We start from the raw sequence: 17,807 nt of genomic DNA, 5'->3' as shown, positions 1-17,807 counted from the left end.
GGTGAGTAATGTTTGGTTTATTTGACTTACCAGTAGTTTTTCATTCTGACATTTACTTGAATCTAATTCTATAATTTGTTAATGTTGAATTCTTCATATGCCAAAACGAAAATGAACGTTACCTGCTAACAGTTAACTTAGCTAGCTGGCTAGCTAGTTAGCTAGCTGTAATCTGCTATGCTAGCAGTTCACCTCTTTTAGACGAATGTTTGCTCCCAATTGTAAAATCAATACAATGGTTTAAAATTTGAGACGGTTTTGAATTTCTGTTCCATCTTTAATAAATTGGTTTGCACAGTGAGTTGCTATTGTTTGCGCAAGCCAAGCTCACTTTAGTTAGCAGGCTGATAGCTCTGCTGGAAGACCGCTTCAGTTCCGGCTAACATATGCTAACCTACGACGAATAAAGGCTCAAATCTGAGCTAGAGATGTGGAGGGACTGGTGGTGGAGTGACAGAAATTGACCAGGTTCTATAATGTGTGGGGCTGTTAACTTGCTGGCTAGCAGGGTAATGGCTTCACACACACCACAGTTGCTTCACTCACACAAGTTTAGAGAATATAAACAGAAATCTCAGGGAGAGACGTCGAGTGACCTTTGCTGCAGTTAGCTACAATTAAAACAGTAAAGTTAACTTAGAGCTGCCAAGTGATTTTATGTGCTTAAAGTCCCACTTAAATTTGTGAAACCTCTGTTATCTCTTTTCTTGACATCAGTACTTTGATGTTTAACCAAATATCTTCTCTACTTGCCGTCACCACGTGTCGTACAACTGCCACTGGCATTTCTCAGGAGTGGAAGCACCTTTTGTATACCTTTGTTTCTTTTGCATTTTGCTGGTTGTTTTCACTCATTTCTCTTACAGTGTAATCGTCCAAAATAAATATGTCTGTCTTTGATTGCGGTCAGTATTTTAAACTAATTAACTAAAATGAACAAGACCTCATCACAACCATATATACGTTTGTCTGTGTTTCCCTCTCTCATGATCGAGTGTTGACTGACTGTAATAACCATTGGGAAAGAACAGTTTTTTGATGTTTGTAAATATTTTCTCTTTGGGGTAAGTGCATATATCTGCTTCCATGGTGAATTATCATTTTATACAACCAAAGTTTAAAATATTAATTTTTATTAAAATCCTGTTTCAATGTTTTTTTCCCTCTACGTCTATGCCCCTACCCTGCCACAACATTTGCAGCTACAAGAGCCTTCTAACCAGGAGTAAACAAAGTACAAAAAGTCTGATCTTAAGTAGAAACTCTCTTAATAAAATATTACTTGAGCTAAAGTAAAGCTATTCTATTTATGTTTTTACTTACAAAAGTTTTTGTTTTTGAAGTCAGTGCTAATTAGAAAACATAATGCATTGAAACAGTGTTATTTATTTATTTATTTCCGTGTGATGAATTGTGCTTAGTATGACAATGGACGTTAACAAGATAAATTAACGTAGTAAAAAAGATCAACTTGAATTAACAAAGGCAAAGTTCTATTTTGATTTTCGGTTGAGTTAATGCAGTTAGGTTATTTTAATGAATGTTTTCTGTTAAAGAGACCTGTGTGGCTGCAGACATTAGAGTTAAGTGTTCATGTCTGTAGCCATGCAGGTCTTCGTAACAGAAAGTATTCACCACATTTACAAGTACAAACGTTGACTGAATATTTTTATCCAAGTAATATTTAACCAAGAGTATTTTTACTTTTTCTGAAGTAAGTAACACTTACTTCACATAAGTAAGATCTTGTGTGCTTTGTCCACTCTGATTCTCGCTGACCACCTTACCCTAAAAGATGCCTGGAAAAAAAACATTTCTCCGGTATGGAAGCAACATCTTTACCATTTAGCATTTTAAACCTTTACCAAATGTTTTTGTTCTTACAGCCATCCATCTGCTGCTTCTAGTTCTCGACTGATCAGGACTTACAGCTTGTCACAGGTACTTTCATTCATAGTACTGTTTAGTATTGCTGTGGCACCAGTATTGCTAGTATTTAGTAATGCTCTTTGTAATATTAATACATATTTCATTAGATATTTTACTACATCTTTTAGCATAAGATATTGCCAGTATTATGTATTATTTTGCTCTTTTCTTCGTTTTGCAAACTGATGTAGAAAACCAATAGGACTTTCAAGTGAGGGCTACTGTGAAAAACATAGTACATTTTTATTCACAATAAAATGCTCCTTCTTGTATTCGTTTGCACATGCTACCCATTTTATTTGTTGTTGTTTTGTAACAATATCCACAGTAACACCAAAGTGAAAGAGGGAAAGTGATTGGTTGAAACCATTTGCAGTGCTTGTAGTTCACTCTGACATTAAACACGCTAAAGGTACAGTTTTTAAGATTTAGGGGGATCTATTAGCATAAATGGAATATAGTACAAACTAACAGTATAATGTACAGTATAGTACTAACAGTATAATGTTGAAGTATAATGAGTATATAGCTTAAATATTCATGTATAGAGAGTTCCAGTGAAAGTGCAATGTACATACCGTCCCATGAGCTAGTGGAGCTCAGTGTGTAAATACACAGAGTAAACTGAGAGGATGAGGGTTTAGATCAGTAATAGTCTGTAGTGTGTGTATTTACGTCCTGGTTGGTGTTGCTGATGTGGCCAGTTTAACAGCTCGCAGGTGAAACTCTTCTTGAATCTGGTTGTGGCTCAGGTGTTCCAGTACCTCTTTCTGGATGGCAGAGGTTGAAACAGGGAGTGGCAGGGATGTGTGGGGTCAGAGGAGATGTTTTTGGCTTTCCTCTGACGTGCTGTGCTGGGCAGTTTTCACCACCTGCAGGGCCTTACGTTCAGCAGCAGTGGCGCTGCCATACCAGACGGTGATGGTTGATGGTATGTCAGAATAACCTACCTATATGTTTAATGCTGGTTGCATATCGCTGTTGTCAGAAGAAAACCTTGTATCTCCATTTTTGATGTTTTTCAGTTTTTGACATAATTTGAAAATACCCTTTGGCCTTTACATTGTCTGTAAATTTCATGATGAGTGGGACTAAAAGAAATGACCGAAAATTACTTGAAAAAACGACTTGTTCCATTGACTTACATTAAAAGTAAAGTAGGTTTTTTCTTTCTCCTGTACCGTTATCATTTTGGAGATACAAGGTTTTCTTCCGACAACAGCAATATTCTGATAAGGTGATTTAGGCTATCAAAACATATTACCTATAGTTTTATGTAGAGAGCAGCCTCTAAATATATGCTACAGCAGAACATTTCTACAAGGTAGGACCAGCACATTATACAATTATTCCAGATAGGGAGCAAGTTAGTATCGGTGATGTTTTTATCAGTGATAAACCAAATACATCTAACATACCATACTATAATATGGCTAATATAATATGGCTAATGTAAAAAGCTTCGTCTGATTATTAATTAGCGGCAGTGTATTCAGTCTTACATTAGTAGAAAGTGAATTGTTCTTTTATATCATTATGTTCCTCTGTCCCTTTATTTAATAAAATATGGTTATGCACTAAAAAATATTATGCAATAAAGGAATAACAGTATATGGTGTGAGAAGTCACAATCAAGACAACAAAAACACAGGTTCAATCTCAAATGGCTCCCTACTCCCTAGATTACATAAATAATCCCTATTACTACATAAATCATAATGTGTGTCTACATCCAAATACTGAAGTAAATGTTGGGTCATGCAACATATGGCTGAATTTAAATGGCTTTCTGTTAGACATGTAATGCACTATTTTGGTGTGGAAGCTGTCATTTAATGATTTATGTGGTTCACTACGTAAAGAGTAAGCCATATACCAATATTTTCTCAAGTTTTTTCTTAAATTTGTTCTTGAGAAAGATCCTAAGAACAAGTTTATGTCAGATTAATGACATGTTCTTAAACCGCGGAATCGTGAGTATGCATAGGTTCTGTTCTTACCTAAGAACAAATCCCAAACAAGAAAACATTGGTGAAAACTTCGTGAAAACCGTGTAAGTGGGTTTTAAGAAGAATGGATGGTGAATGAGGCCATTGTCCTTTTAGCCAGCTGGCAGTTTGGAAAATGTAGGCTGATTTCAGCTAAATCAGTTACTTAAAAAGTAATTGGCCTAGAAAATTAGCTGTCTTTATAGCGACAAGTGTTTGGGAAAACAATTTACTTAATTGCTTCACAGTCCAGAAACGGCAAATGTATTTTCACCTAGCGGTTGATCTAGAAACTGAAGGATCCTGTGACTACAAGCTTAGTGCAGGGCAACAACGATCCCATACTGGGGGTTTAATGGACAAATATTCAGATGATAAAAAGAAAAGGCCAAATTCAATTTGATGGACTATGCACAAAATGAATGCCAAAAATACTCTTTCAGTTTAGAAACAGTTGAACTACATTGCCATTCCACTTTATCAGCACAGTGTCTCTCTTATGTCTCTCTTATAGGGTAATAATGAAGTCAATCATTTATTTAGACAGTTATGCAGATGCAAACTTTTACCTTTGTGGTTCATCCAGGATTTGCCAACAGCTATATATTAGTGATGAATCTGGGCTATTTTTTTCAAGTATGAGCACAAGTTTTTAAGTAAATAACGTGCTTTAGCTAGGTACGCTAATACATTGGATTGAGTAGCATTGCAGTGGAGAAGAGTGTGTTTTGTTCCACGTCAGAAAAACGCTTCTGTACAGCTGTAAGCAAAGTACATTTCATAGTTTTGATCCTATGCTCCTCATCTGTCTCTTTCAACAACAGTCTCTGTAGCACAGTGACAGCAGGAATCACATCTGAGGCTAAAGCATCCAAAGAGTTCACTTTTCTTGTTTTATGTCTTGTTGGAGTTACTTGATTGGCTGGTTGAGCTGTAGTTGAAGACAGACATAGACAGACAGCTCTGTGTATGGGTAATTATCATTAAAGCTGTTTCATTCAAAATAACACGCTGCGCACCAAGTACTGAGCATGCTGAAAAGCAGAACCACATCAGCCTTGCTAACTACCAACGTGTGCACTGACACTAAAACCAGGCGGTGATATACATGGTAGGACAATATGATCTCTCTACAGTCTATTTTACAGTACGAAGACAGTTTAAAAAATCATCTTATAAATGTTTATACCTCCCAACTCTATTCAGTCAAACACAGTAAAATCGCCATGTACAAACTTTTGTAAAACAAATGTAGATTTTTCTTACCATTTTGTTAGTCTCCACCCATATTGGGGAAGTGGTTGTGATTGTGTTAGTGTGTTTAAAAGCATGCGGGAATCACAGAGCATATTCCTGGCAGAAATTTGCCAAGGCAGAATGTTTAAACTGACCAACAACTTTGTGTCTGACCACCACAGTATCCAAAATACTTGCTGTGTGAGCAGACCCTCGTTCTCTGCCAGCTTGAGTAATTCGTTCATTTGCGCAGCAGCAGACTGTGTCTGTTTTCATGAGTATGAGTATCATACCATTATCAGTATCAGTGCATCCCTACTATTTATTATCCCTTCATTTGGAAAATGCTTTGCAGTCCTTGCTGTCAGCAACATTGAGATGCCAGCTTGCTAAGAAGACAGCTGGCGCAACAGTAAGATAGCAACACTAAGAAATATGAATACAAAAAAGACATTTTCTCTGACATATTATTACAAATTTCACTTGGCAGCTAAAGCATCCTGTGACATATTGTAGCGCTCTGCTGCTGGTAGGCGCTAGGCAGATAACCACATGCAGAGATTCATGGTAGTGCACGCCCTACAACAAAGGGACTTTATGTTGTTTAGCGTTGGCTGTTGTTAGTTGTATGTAAGTGTTTATTGTGTTATTATGTGTCAGGATGTGGGTTTAGTTGGGAGTTTGATGTGTGTAGGGGGGTCACTGTCGGGGTGAAGCAGGTGGCTAGAGGTGACCTCCCCCTCGAGTTTGGTGTCCTGTATGTATCCTTTTCTGTTAGTTTAATAAAACGTCCTTGTTATAACAGAATCATGGCCACTCCTGTGTTTTTTTTCTGCTGATGACACAATACAAAGAGGTAGCACCACACCTACAGAAATAGTAGGCGAAAAATCTTAAAATCTTAAAAAATCTCTGAAGAAAATGTAATCCTAGGTTAGCAATGTAGCAGTAAGAAATACTGTAACTGACATAAAATAAATTTCACATAGAGCAGTATCAAACTGTAACCAAGTGCATATCAGTTTGTTCATTGCAGTAAGGACAATGTACGAACTAACATAAATCAGAAATCTCAATGCATTTTCTTTCTGTAGTGTGACGTTTTTCTGAGTGAAACATATTTCCTAGCCTAGAGGGTCTCTAAGCCAGCTGAGCATTTTTTTTCTCTGTGATTGATGGGATTTTGTCTTTTAAATGATATAATGAATTGTCCCCACACACACTATCAAGGTAGAAAAGGCAAAAAATGTATTTTGATTTGCAGTTGACTAAAAAGTTTCACTTTTGGAGAAAATGTGAAAGCTGAAAATTTGACTGTCCTGTTGTTTGTGCGGTTAGGGAGAGTGGAGATTCTTTTTCAAAATAAACAATGTGAACTCAAAAAGTGTTGGGGCACAACAGGAATAACTTGTTCATGTAGGACACTTCAGGTAGTGTGACATACGTCCTTTCCTGAGCAGCCTTTGTGAATTCACTCCAGATTAATTAAGCTAAGTTATACTTCATACACGCTCACATTCTTGTTAAGATAATTAAGGTTCTTTAATTAACAGTTTCCACTACTGGGTCCTCAGGCCCACAAAAACAGATAGACTGCTGAGAGGACATATGGAAATCAATTTGTAGGTGCTAAAATTGTCTAGACTAGTTTTGTTATGGTGAATTGCAGGTGGATTGAAACTAAAAGAAGTCTATACCAAGAAAATTATACTCAAGGCACTTTATTCGTGGAGCTGAAGCAACTTGGACATCATGTTTATTTGTTAAATTGTGACATGTTCAACATGTTGTGTAAAACAAATTTTATGAAAAATTGTATAACAATTTATTGGTATACAATATTTTCAGTCAACTGTCTCCATTTCTTTGTTTCTGATCTCTTGATTTTCATCGGACCATGTTTCTGTGGAGGGGATCTCTTGATTGAGATAAAACTCCAGATCAGTACTGGCCTCTATAAGGTCTTGGGTCTCCTGTACAGAGTCTGTGCTCTCTGAGTGTTCTGAAAGCTTGCTGGCCTCTCCAGAGAGAACAGCCTGCGCAGGGATGTGCGAGATTTTAAAACTTGCCGCTACCTCTTGAAGTCTGGCCTTTTCAGCCTTCAGATTACCTAGCTCTTTAGTAAGAAGTGATGTAGCAGTAGTGGGCTCATTAAGTGTTTCTTCAGAGGTCCTCGGTTCCTGAGGGTTTGTTTTTGTTTTCTCTGCTACCTCTTCTTTGGTTTCTGTGTCTTCTGCAGCTTCAGGTTGTTGGGTCTCCAGGCCGCTTGCCTGGCCACTAGGCTGTTGGGTCTCCAGGATGTCTTTCTCACCTCCGTGCTCCTGGGTTTCCAGGTTGTCAGCATCAACTTCAGGCAGCCGGTTCTCCTGTAGCTTCTCATAGAGGCTCTTTCTCTCATCCTGCAGTGCCCTGCAGAGCTTCTCCAGTTTTTGGGTCTTCAAAGTAAAAAGCTCAAACTCTTTCTCTTTCAGCACTTTCTACAAAAGGTTAGAATAAACAACAGTAGATGGTGAATAGAATTTACTCATGCGGGCTGAAAAAATGGTAGTTGTATTTTGAAAATACTTTTTCATCATGAAAAAATGATTTACAAAACTGCCATCTGATATTTTCAGCTGGATGCAGTTGGGTACCCTTTTACAATTTTGTAGTACCATTATAGATGTTTGAAATGTGAAATGAGTTCCTTACATCTGCAACCATTTCAACAAGAGCTTTATTGCAGCCTTCAAAGCGTGATTTCCATGCGTTGGCCTCCTTCTCAAGCTTCTTCATCTTCTTTGACATCTGCAAATATGATTCCATGGTTTTAAATCTTTATAAGTAACTGTAACTGTAAATCGTACTAGTGCTGAATGATTTTTGTTACATGTTATAGTACCACATTGGAAGAAATTAGGCTAATTTACTTAGCAGTGTAACCTGTCCATCTAAATTAATCTTCTCTAATCTTTGTTAAGCAATGTACCTACTTTTTCTATGTCTTGCTTGAAGCTGGCATACACACCACTGCTCTGTGACACAGTTCCTTTGAATTCATCAAACTTCTCAGAATACAGTGCAAGCTGTAGAGAGAGGTATGGTTTGATAACCTCAAAAAACAGTGATTTATAAACAGCTGGAAAAGCATAATATTTGATAGTATTTTACCTGGGTCTTCATGTCATTTTCTTGCTCTTTCATAAGCGTCACTTGTAGTTTAGCCTCAGCAGCTTGTTTCAGTAGCTGTGCATGAAAAAACAGAGGAACAGGTCAGGGTTAGATTAAATTAGATAGTTAATGTAACACATAGCGAAATGCAAAGTTTTGGGTTCTTTCTGAAGCTGTATGTACTGAAACCACAAAACTCACATGTGCTCTCTCCAGCTTGTGCTTCTCTTCAGCATCTTTCAGCATTGCATTTGCCTGAGCAAGTTTTGTCTCCAGCAACTTCTGCTGTAAGTCTCTGTGCTTGAACACCTTTTCAAGATTCTGCAAAAGCCAGAGCCAAACCTATATCTTTGCATTTCTGTAAGGGCTTTAACTTGCATGTAATGTAAATTTATAGTTAGAACCAACTGCATCAAAGATAAGTAACAAATGTAAATGCACACAGTTTAAGGGAAATAAACATACATGCTTAAAGTCCCAACAGTAACCATCACCATGCTTTAATGGTCTCATACCGCCTCTCGCTGGTCATATTTAGCAATGAGGCCCTTGAGTTTCTCAGCTAGGTCACTGTTCTCCTGGCATAGCTTGTTGTTACGATTGCTGTGCTCTTCAATCTGGGCCTGAATGTCTGTAAGAGTGTTCTGGAAATGAGTGGTGATCTCCTTCCTCTTCAGGTCATCTTCACGGCATCGTTGAAGTGTCTCCTCCTGAAAAAGATGTTCTATATGTCAATATTCATCACTACATTTTCACACTTAACATACACCATTACTGGAAAGGCTAAATAAAGTTTTAATGTACTGGTAGCATTCACCGCTTCTGCACAAGTTGTGGTGCTTTATTTTCCATCTGTTGTTGGTCACAGCTACACTGTACATAAGCAGAGTTCTCTTTTCTCTCAACTAGCGTCGCCTCGTCCCCCACTCTCTCAGTGGGCAATAACAAGTTACAATTACTGTGTACTCAAATGAAATGTTGATAGATTTGTATTTCTATCCAGATTGATGAACAGAGCAGTATATGTTTCCATAATGACTGAGAAAGTTGCATAACATTGAAAGTGATGTTATATTAAAATGAACTTTGAGATTTCCTCATATTTGAAATGTGTTTGAATCTCAGGCAGATAACTCCTCAAGTAATGTAATAATCATTTAATTGTTTTTGGTGTTCCCAAAAAAATGTTGAATATTAAATAAATATAAAATACTTTACGGTGTCTAGCTTACAGGATTTCAGTACATTGCTAACAAAAGTAATAACTATTATTAATATGAAAAGTGATTCCAAACTTTTGAATGGTAGTGTATATTTGTAAAAGGAATATTTTATTCTGTTTCACTTCCCATTGAGTTACAGACTTTCCTTTGTAATTTAAAATCATTCTCTCCTGTTCATGACAGCACCTATGCTGTTTTGGTGTTGCTCACATCTCACTTTGCGGCTTTAGCATGTTATGATTGACAAAAAGTAACACCTAATAATCTTCTGTTTCTATCTTGAAAGATTCTGGATACACAATGAATTTCTACTGCAGTTTATTCAAGAACTCAGTACTCAAGTATTCTGTTGGCCTGACACTTCACTCCTACTCAAGTTTTTCATTTATTTATTTTTTGGTTGATCATTTTTTCTTCTACTCCTAGTTTTACTGAAGTAACAGTATATTTGTTATGTATGGACTTTTACTATCTATTTATGGATGTAGGCTGCTCTACCCACCTCTGTTGAGGACCATAGTCGGATAGATAGAAGGATAATACCTTGAGAGTCTTGTTGTGTCTCTGCAGCTCCCTGCAGAGCCCCTCGAGTTTGCTGCGGGCCAATACTGCTCTGCTGTGTTCACTCTGCAGCTGGTCTTTCTCCTTCATCACCTGCAGCAATTTCTTCTGTAGCATTTTCAACTGCTTCTGCTCTGAGCGATGTTCTTCCAGCTACAGATGGCACAGATACACACACAGGTTATATCTTCAACCTCTTCTCCAAAGAGATCATTCTCAGTGCAGTTTAATCTCATAATTGTTCATTTTGTTCCCATTTTCAAGAGCACAAAAGCCACATCACAGTTCATGGCTTATAGGTACTGATACTCACCAACTCAGCATGCTTCTTGATGAGGGCTTCCAGTTTCTGTTCTGGAGTACCAAGCTTGTTCAGGCTTTGCATAAGGAGCATGGCTTCCTTGCCTGCAATAGAAATGCTTGTTAGTGGAAATCCTTGTCAGCAAGGGAAATTGGGGATTTCTTTCTGTTTATACTGACCGAGGCTTTTGAGCATTTTCTTTTCTAGCTTCTGATCTTTGGCCTTGCCAGACTCTTTTAAGTCTGTGAGGGCCTCTTCCTCCAGCTCCTCAGACTCTGCTGGCTTCTCAGCTTCCTGATAGGTACTGATGATGTCTTCTAATTGCTTACTCAGGTCCTCAGTGAGGTCTGGGGTGACATCCGCCATGGGGACGCTGTTAGGGGCCTGTACTTCTGCAAGTTGGCTACAGCTCTCCATTCTTAGGAGATATAACTGAGAAGATATAAAAGATATGCTTATTGTTCCACCTATTTCATTTATTGTTAAGTTGGTAATTCTTGAATTAATTAAAAAAATGTTAGTTCATAAGAGGTAACAGAATTTTCTGCGTGTTCCCTGTGTCTTATTCTGCAGTTTCACATATTTAAATGAACTAATACTTTATGTTTAACATAGCATTTAACACTTAATTTAAATTTCTTTGTTTTTTATGTAATATTTTCTTTTGACTAGAAAGATCCAGAGCTATGTTTCCTTCTGCTTATTTATTTTCCTTCTCCTTACTTATTTATATTAGTCACTTTGCTACAAAATAGGTAAGGCCTTGTACCAGTGCAGTGGGTCGCATTGTTAAATTAAGGCTTTTTAAATAATTATTTCTGTAATAGTATGTGAGAACATTTTAAAAGCCCATGCACAGCCTTCCCAGGATTAGCTTTGAGTTCACTAACAGGCAGTCTGTAGAAGGGATGTATTAAGGTCCTGTTGCTACTTAAAGGAGTTCCTTTGTTGTAGAACAAAAACTGGCCTACACGTAGCAGTAATTTCTGTTTAAGGTATATAAGTTACAGGCCTACTCTTTGAGGTTGTTTACCCTTGGAGCTACACTGCTTATTTCCACTGTTCATCTGGTTAAATTTAGCCTCTGTCCAAGCTGATCACCCCCCTTCACACACATGGCACATGGCACCTGTTCTAGGCCAGTGGTCTATTTTAGGAGCTTCTTAATATGGTCAACTTATTCATTAATCTCAAGAATATTTCTTTTGATATCAGTGATTTCTTTCCTGATGTGTTGCATTTAGAAAAAGCTGTTTTTAGTTTTTGTCCTGTTATTTCATTGATGTTTGTTTTCTTAAAGCTGTTAGTTTTTTAATGTTAACGTTTGCTCATCAGATGATCTGGACATCAGAAATTTTTCATTTTTAAGACACTGCTCCTTTCTGGAGCTCTGCATGAGCCTTTTTGCTTGGTAACATATTCTTAAAACATTTAGTAGATAAGCATGGCATACAATCCTACATGCAGACATGCTTTTCACTCTGTCCATGCTTAGACTGTGGAGCAATACAATCCATTAAAGACAGACATCAATAAGAACCAGTAAAAGTAATGTGTACTTAGAAAACCTGTATTATATACAGTGTTACTGAGTAACTTGAGTTCAGAAAAGAAATCAGCCAGCACTTACCGACAGCAACAGTGAAGGAGACAGAAGAGGAGTGGAGAGGGGCTCTGTGTGGCTGCTCCTGCAAAGACAGCAGCTGTGATGGGCAGACCTCAAAATAATCTGGTAGGGGACTTATTCAAACCCACTATAGAACACCCAAGAGTGAGGCCACTCCAACAATCAAGACTCTTGCTATATGTTAATTCAGTGACTTGTATAAAGGTTTCTTGTTTTAAAGTTCTATTAAATAAGAACATAGTTTATTCATGTTACCCCAGAGCTTTTTACTTTTTTTCTGCAAGTGCTTTTACCCAGCATTTTCAGAAAAAAAACCCAGACCAATTGATTATTGAAGCGATTAGTACTGATAGCAGTAATGATGACACTGTGTTCCTAGCCATAACAAGAGGCACCAATATAATCTGTTCTGATGTTTATATAGTTGCTGAGTAACAGCATGGACAGTGGCAAACTGTTATTTGTTTAATTGTGCTGAGGCTGACAGTGTTAACTGTTACTAAAACATGTCCCTCCACACAGGTTCTTGTTTTTCTAGAGTATTATAAATGTGAAAATAGTGGTTCTGGAGCCTTTAAAGTCAACCTGAAATAAAAATTGATATTTTTTTTTGATCGTGTTAGTTCATGTCACATTAAGCATGGGTTATTATGCCATATAGTTTCAAAGCCAAAATTTTTAATCTTTTGTAATCTGCAAAATGTAATGACTTTCTCTCGCCTTGTCCTTGTCTTCTTTTAGGCTCGTCACCATGTTCCAGTAGGCAGGGAGAATAATATTAACTAATAATATCATGTTTCACCTCCTCCTCCTACTACACCCCGTCTATCAGTGAGTAACATACTCAGCCAGCTCAGAGACCCTCCCTCATATCATGTTTCGCTTGGAAATACGTAATTGGTACAAAAGAAAAATGCAATCTATTCCAATTTATGTTGACTTTAATATGGCTCAAAAAGCATAATTCTTGTAAAATGTATATTCTGTGCTTCGGCCACTGTAATCCTCATTCACAAGCACAAATAACACCCTCCTATAACATGGCTTATTAAGCTAAATGTAATTACAGATTTATGTTGCTTTAATGATGCTTTAATTAACCTGATACTGATCCAGAATATGTCTGCTTAGAAGGTTTTGCATCCAGAGCCATTACCTTTACGTTTGATACCATTATTAAGACAAATTTAAAGCATAAAATGATGATGTAATTATTTATAACGTTTGTAATATGTGTAAAATACTAAATGTACATTCCCGATCACCCTGAAATGCTGACATTGATACCAACCACTAAAGTGCTGTCATTGTTAGCGTTTTCACTAACACAGCATTAGCTTCTGTGTGAAAAGACCTTTTGATGAAGCGTATATCACCCCTCTCTCAGAGTGGGATGCTTTCACAGTGCGGACCTGTGCTTGTATGGATGTGCCTGTGGTCTGTGAAACCTACGTTAAAACACCAGACAATAGACTCCATCACTTCGATATCAGATCACGGATGAGCATGGCAGCATCACTTATGGAACCTTAAGCTGACATCGGAGTGTAGGAAAAAGAACAAACTTTGACTTTTATTGGCTCTCAAATTTTCTCGGATGTATTATGGGGATCTACGGCTGAATGGGAAGGCCAAATAACTCTCCACCTGGACTCGGGCTGGTATGTTCACTTTGAGAAAAGCACTTAAGCTATAAAAAAGACTGCTGATTTTCTGACTGATGGATTTATGTTCTGTTATTGACAGCCATCTGGCCTCATCATAAATAGCTTTAAAGAACAGATACACAATTTTATACATAACAAGGGCCATTTGCATAGCATGTGAGTGGAGATAACAAGTTTATTTCCAGACCAAAAAATGAAAGTGTTATTTTATTTCTCACATTGCTGTGCTAGAGATACAAGCATCTGACACTTCAGTCTTTAGCCTGATTTCTTTAGTTTTACTATAATGCTACAGATACATTGTATTTTTGTAGTCTGTTTCCCCTCATCATGCATGGTGTTGTGCAAAGGGACCGGTTTTTTGCTGACGGTGTTGAATGGGGATTATGTGTGGACCACATGTCCAGCCCTTTTGTTTATGCCTTTTTGTTGTCTTTTTTGTACCTCGTGAGTAAATCGATGTAGGAACTACAGATGAAAGGGAAATATGCATTGACAGGGGCTTTTCTCCAATGCAAAGGTCACCCGGAGCAACAGAGTTTTAGCTGGGTCTGTACAGAAGCCACAGCTCGGCAATGTGGGCCAAGCACCACAGTGTAGTTGAACCTAAAGAGCAAAGGCAAAATCATGTCATTAAACTACATAAAGAACTTCTATGAGGGATTTGTAAGTAAGCCAAAGCCTATGTGTCTGTTGTTTTTCACATATTTTCTATGAGTTGTTTGTTGTTTATTACTCTATTTTTATTTTATACATTTTGTCGCATAATTGAGAATCTGCTTGCAAAGTCATCGAGGTGGTATAGCATCAAACTGACTCAGTTTCACGCACATATGGATTCTATTATTGTAAATTTTCTTTGATTCCTTTTTTTTTAATTGGTGTTTGATGAATGAATAGAAATTTTCAGTAATTTTGTTGGAACCTTCAGACAAGTCAAATCATTTGTCTTTCGGCCATTACACATATGTACCAAGTTGTTTTGTTTTTGTGTTTGTACGTTTGTGTTAGCTCCGGCCACCAACTGTGATTGGTCAGTTCCACACCCTATTCTTTGGCTCTGTGCGTATGTTTTTCCTCGGGGTTCTGGGATTTGCAGTTTATGGCAATGAGGCTCTCCACTTCAGCTGTGACCCTGACAGGAGGGAGCTGAACCTTTTTTGTTACAACCAGTTTCGACCGATAACACCTCAGGTAAGGTCGTTTTAAGACACCAAAGGGAAAAAGGTAGAAATACACATATTCAAAAATACATTGTAGAAGACACTATACATTTTCTACCAAATCATTTTTGCATGGTTCTTTTGCAGGTATTTTGGGCTTTACAGCTTGTGACAGTTCTTGTTCCAGGGGCTGTGTTCCATCTCTATGCAGCTTGTAAAAACATAGACCAGGAGGACATTCTTGAGAAACCCATCTACACTGTCTTTTACATCATTTCTGTTCTTTTGCGAATCATCCTGGAGGTGGCAGCATTCTGGCTGCAGAGCCATCTCTTTGGATTTCTGGTTCATCCTCTGTACTTCTGTGACGCCAGCCCACTGGAAAAGGCCTTTAACTTCACCAAATGTATGGTCCCAGAGCATTTTGAAAAGACTATCTTCCTCAGTGCAATGTACTTATTCACCATCATCACTGTGGTTTTGTGTATTGCTGAGATTTTCGAAATCCTCTGCAGAAGGTTCGGCTATTTGGGCAACCAATGACAGCTCTGAACCATCTTGTGAACTTTCATGTTAAATGTTTAATTTTTCATATTTTGATGACTGTTAAACATCCATCCAACTGTTGTTCTATTACTTCTCATGAAGCATATTAAGCATTTAATCTCAGGTAGAATGGAATGTGACTGTGAAATGTACCACACTTGAGTCTTACTTTGGTTACATAATACTAACAAGCTTTTAACTATGTTTAGCTTTTAAGGTATTTTCTGTTGTACTGACAGAAATCTATTGAAGTGTATCCCTGTCATTTCTGACCTATAGTGTCAAGGAATTTGGTTTTTCTGTACTGTTGCTGGAGCGTGTCATAATATTAAACATTTTTAAATTAGTGTCATAAATAGCTTCTGAGTTTTTGTGAACACTGAACATCAGTGACAGACAGGTATTAGGGATGGACTCAGTACGTTGCCTGTGTAAGGGCAACATGATGTTTTGTTGATGTTTTTTTTTTTAATTCGGATTATTTTATGCATTTTCAGTGGAAGAAAGTATAAGGCAAACTTTATAAACTCTAAAAGTGTTGTTGCAATATATTAAATAAAAAAGTGTTGCTCAGCTTTCCTTATTAAACTTTTATTTGTAAGTAATTTGAGGTAAGAGCATTGCTGACAAATGCTTATCATAGAACTTTAATATACCTTTTTTCCCATTCCTAATGGACATCTTGTAATCAGAGAGGAACAACAACAACAAAGAACTCAATATCACAGAGAGATCAGCTGCCTTTATGGGCAATAAATAAACATTTCTGAGTATTTGTGAATGATGTTCATGTAAGATATATATCAGACCTTTGTGATATATCAAATGCAATAAATACATTCAAACTAATTGAAATAAAATGATCTATCAGTTATAATGTAAACATGACATGAAACATCCTTCTCGTAACTAACTTTATCATGATCTCAGTGTTTTTAACACTCCGACAACAAATATAAATTCCATCTATAGTATATTGTAAGTGAACACTGAAAAGAAACATTACTTTGTTCTTGTCCCAAAATATTTTATCATGCTACTAGATTTCCTCTGTAGGTCTAATGCAAGATACTGATAATACTTCCCTTTTGAGACATTTAATAAAAATTCCACCTTAAAACTGTATACAATCAAACAGACAACTCATTTGATGGCAAGAGAAACCTATAAAGACATCAAACCTCTTGTCCATCTGTTTTCACACTGGACACTAGAAAAAAGTAATTACAGTACATGATTATGTGTGTGTGTGTGTGTGTGTGGGTGGTGTTGGATAGATTACTTAGAAAACATAATCAGGCACTGAATATTAATATTAATGAAAATCTTGTTGATTACTAAAAAATGGATTCTAATTGATCAATTTTTGATTACTTTTACAAACCCAATTCCAAAAAAGTTTGGACTGCAGGTAAAATATGTAAAATAAACAAAGAAAAGAGTGATTTATAAAAGAACTTTGACCTAAAACAATACAAAGACAAGATATTTAATGTTTTACCTTATATTTTTGTGAATATACATTGAAATTAAAGTTGATTCTTGCAAAATGTTACAAAAAAGTTGGCATATGGTCAGTCTAAGACCAGCAAGGTTTTGAAATGTTCACAACTTAAACCAGTGATGCGATCATGCTTGAATATAAAAGGAGCATCCAGGGAAGGACTAGTTCTTTATGGGCGAGGATGAGTTGAGGCTCACCAAAAGTGCAAAGATAATGAAAAAACTTTAAGAATAACATTCTTCATCCAGAGATTGCAAGGATTTTAGGTCTTTCACTCTCTACATGCATAATTTCTTGAAAAGATTTTCAAAGAAATCTCTGTGCATAAAAGACAAAGCCAAAAACCACAGATGAACACCCATGATTTCATCTCATCGACCCCACAGACAGCTCTGCATTCAAAACCGACATGCTTCTATGATGCATATCGTCACATGGGCTCGGGAATACTTTAAAAATGTTGTGAATAAACACCAAAATAAATAATATTTACCACTGCATCCACAAATGCAAGTTAAGACTTAATCATTGTGCACTGTGGAAGTCATAGGTCAACAATATCCAGAAAAGCTGCTGACCTTTCTGGGTTCAAGCTCATCTGAAATGGACTGGTGCACAGTGGAAACCTGCACTGAGGTCTGAAGTCAACCTTTCTGAATAATTATATAAATAATGGATGTTGTGTTCTCTGGGCCAAAGGAAAAGGACCATCCAGATTGTTACCAGCATCAAGTTCCAAAGCCAGGGTCTGGCTGTGGGGGGTATTAGTGGGTAACTTGCACATCTGCAAAGGCGCCATTAACGCTGAACACATTTTAGGGCAACATATGCTGCCCTTTTAGACACTTTTTCAGGAATATTCATATTAGAGATAATCTCTCAATTATATGTGTAAACATAACAACATTATTT

At 37.1% G+C, this 17,807-nt stretch overlaps 2 protein-coding genes across 3 annotated transcripts; one reads left to right on the top strand and one right to left on the bottom strand.

Annotated features, from left to right (window-relative positions):
* Nucleotides 1-6,887: 6,887 nt before the first annotated feature.
* txlnbb (taxilin beta b) lies at nucleotides 6,888-12,113 on the bottom strand. The gene is made up of 10 exons (XM_036593917.1): nucleotides 12,019-12,113; nucleotides 10,568-10,820; nucleotides 10,401-10,492; nucleotides 10,070-10,240; nucleotides 8,819-9,013; nucleotides 8,505-8,624; nucleotides 8,304-8,378; nucleotides 8,126-8,218; nucleotides 7,845-7,940; nucleotides 6,888-7,630 (listed from the first exon to the last, which is right to left on the bottom strand). The coding sequence occupies exons 2-10, from the start codon at nucleotides 10,803-10,805 to the stop codon at nucleotides 6,998-7,000; spliced, it is 1,713 nt and encodes a 570-aa protein (XP_036449810.1). The 5' UTR covers nucleotides 10,806-10,820; nucleotides 12,019-12,113; the 3' UTR covers nucleotides 6,888-6,997.
* Nucleotides 12,022-15,388, top strand: LOC118824023 (gap junction epsilon-1 protein). 2 transcript variants are annotated; one of them, XM_036593918.1, is made up of 3 exons: nucleotides 12,035-12,120; nucleotides 14,694-14,876; nucleotides 14,993-15,388. In XM_036593918.1, exons 1-3 carry the CDS (start codon nucleotides 12,097-12,099, stop codon nucleotides 15,386-15,388), a joined length of 603 nt encoding a protein of 200 aa, XP_036449811.1. In that variant the 5' UTR covers nucleotides 12,035-12,096. The 2 variants fall into 2 exon arrangements, 1 of the variants encoding a protein (XP_036449811.1); XR_005008566.1 differs by lacking the exons at nucleotides 14,694-14,876; nucleotides 14,993-15,388 and adding an exon at nucleotides 12,757-12,846 and having other exon boundaries at nucleotides 12,022-12,120.
* The last annotated feature ends 2,419 nt before the right edge of the window (nucleotides 15,389-17,807 follow it).

Source organism: Colossoma macropomum, unplaced genomic scaffold (assembly GCF_904425465.1).
Source record: "Colossoma macropomum unplaced genomic scaffold, Colossoma_macropomum, whole genome shotgun sequence".
NCBI lineage: Eukaryota > Metazoa > Chordata > Actinopteri > Characiformes > Serrasalmidae > Colossoma > Colossoma macropomum.
This window is presented reverse-complemented; position numbering and strand designations above follow the sequence as displayed.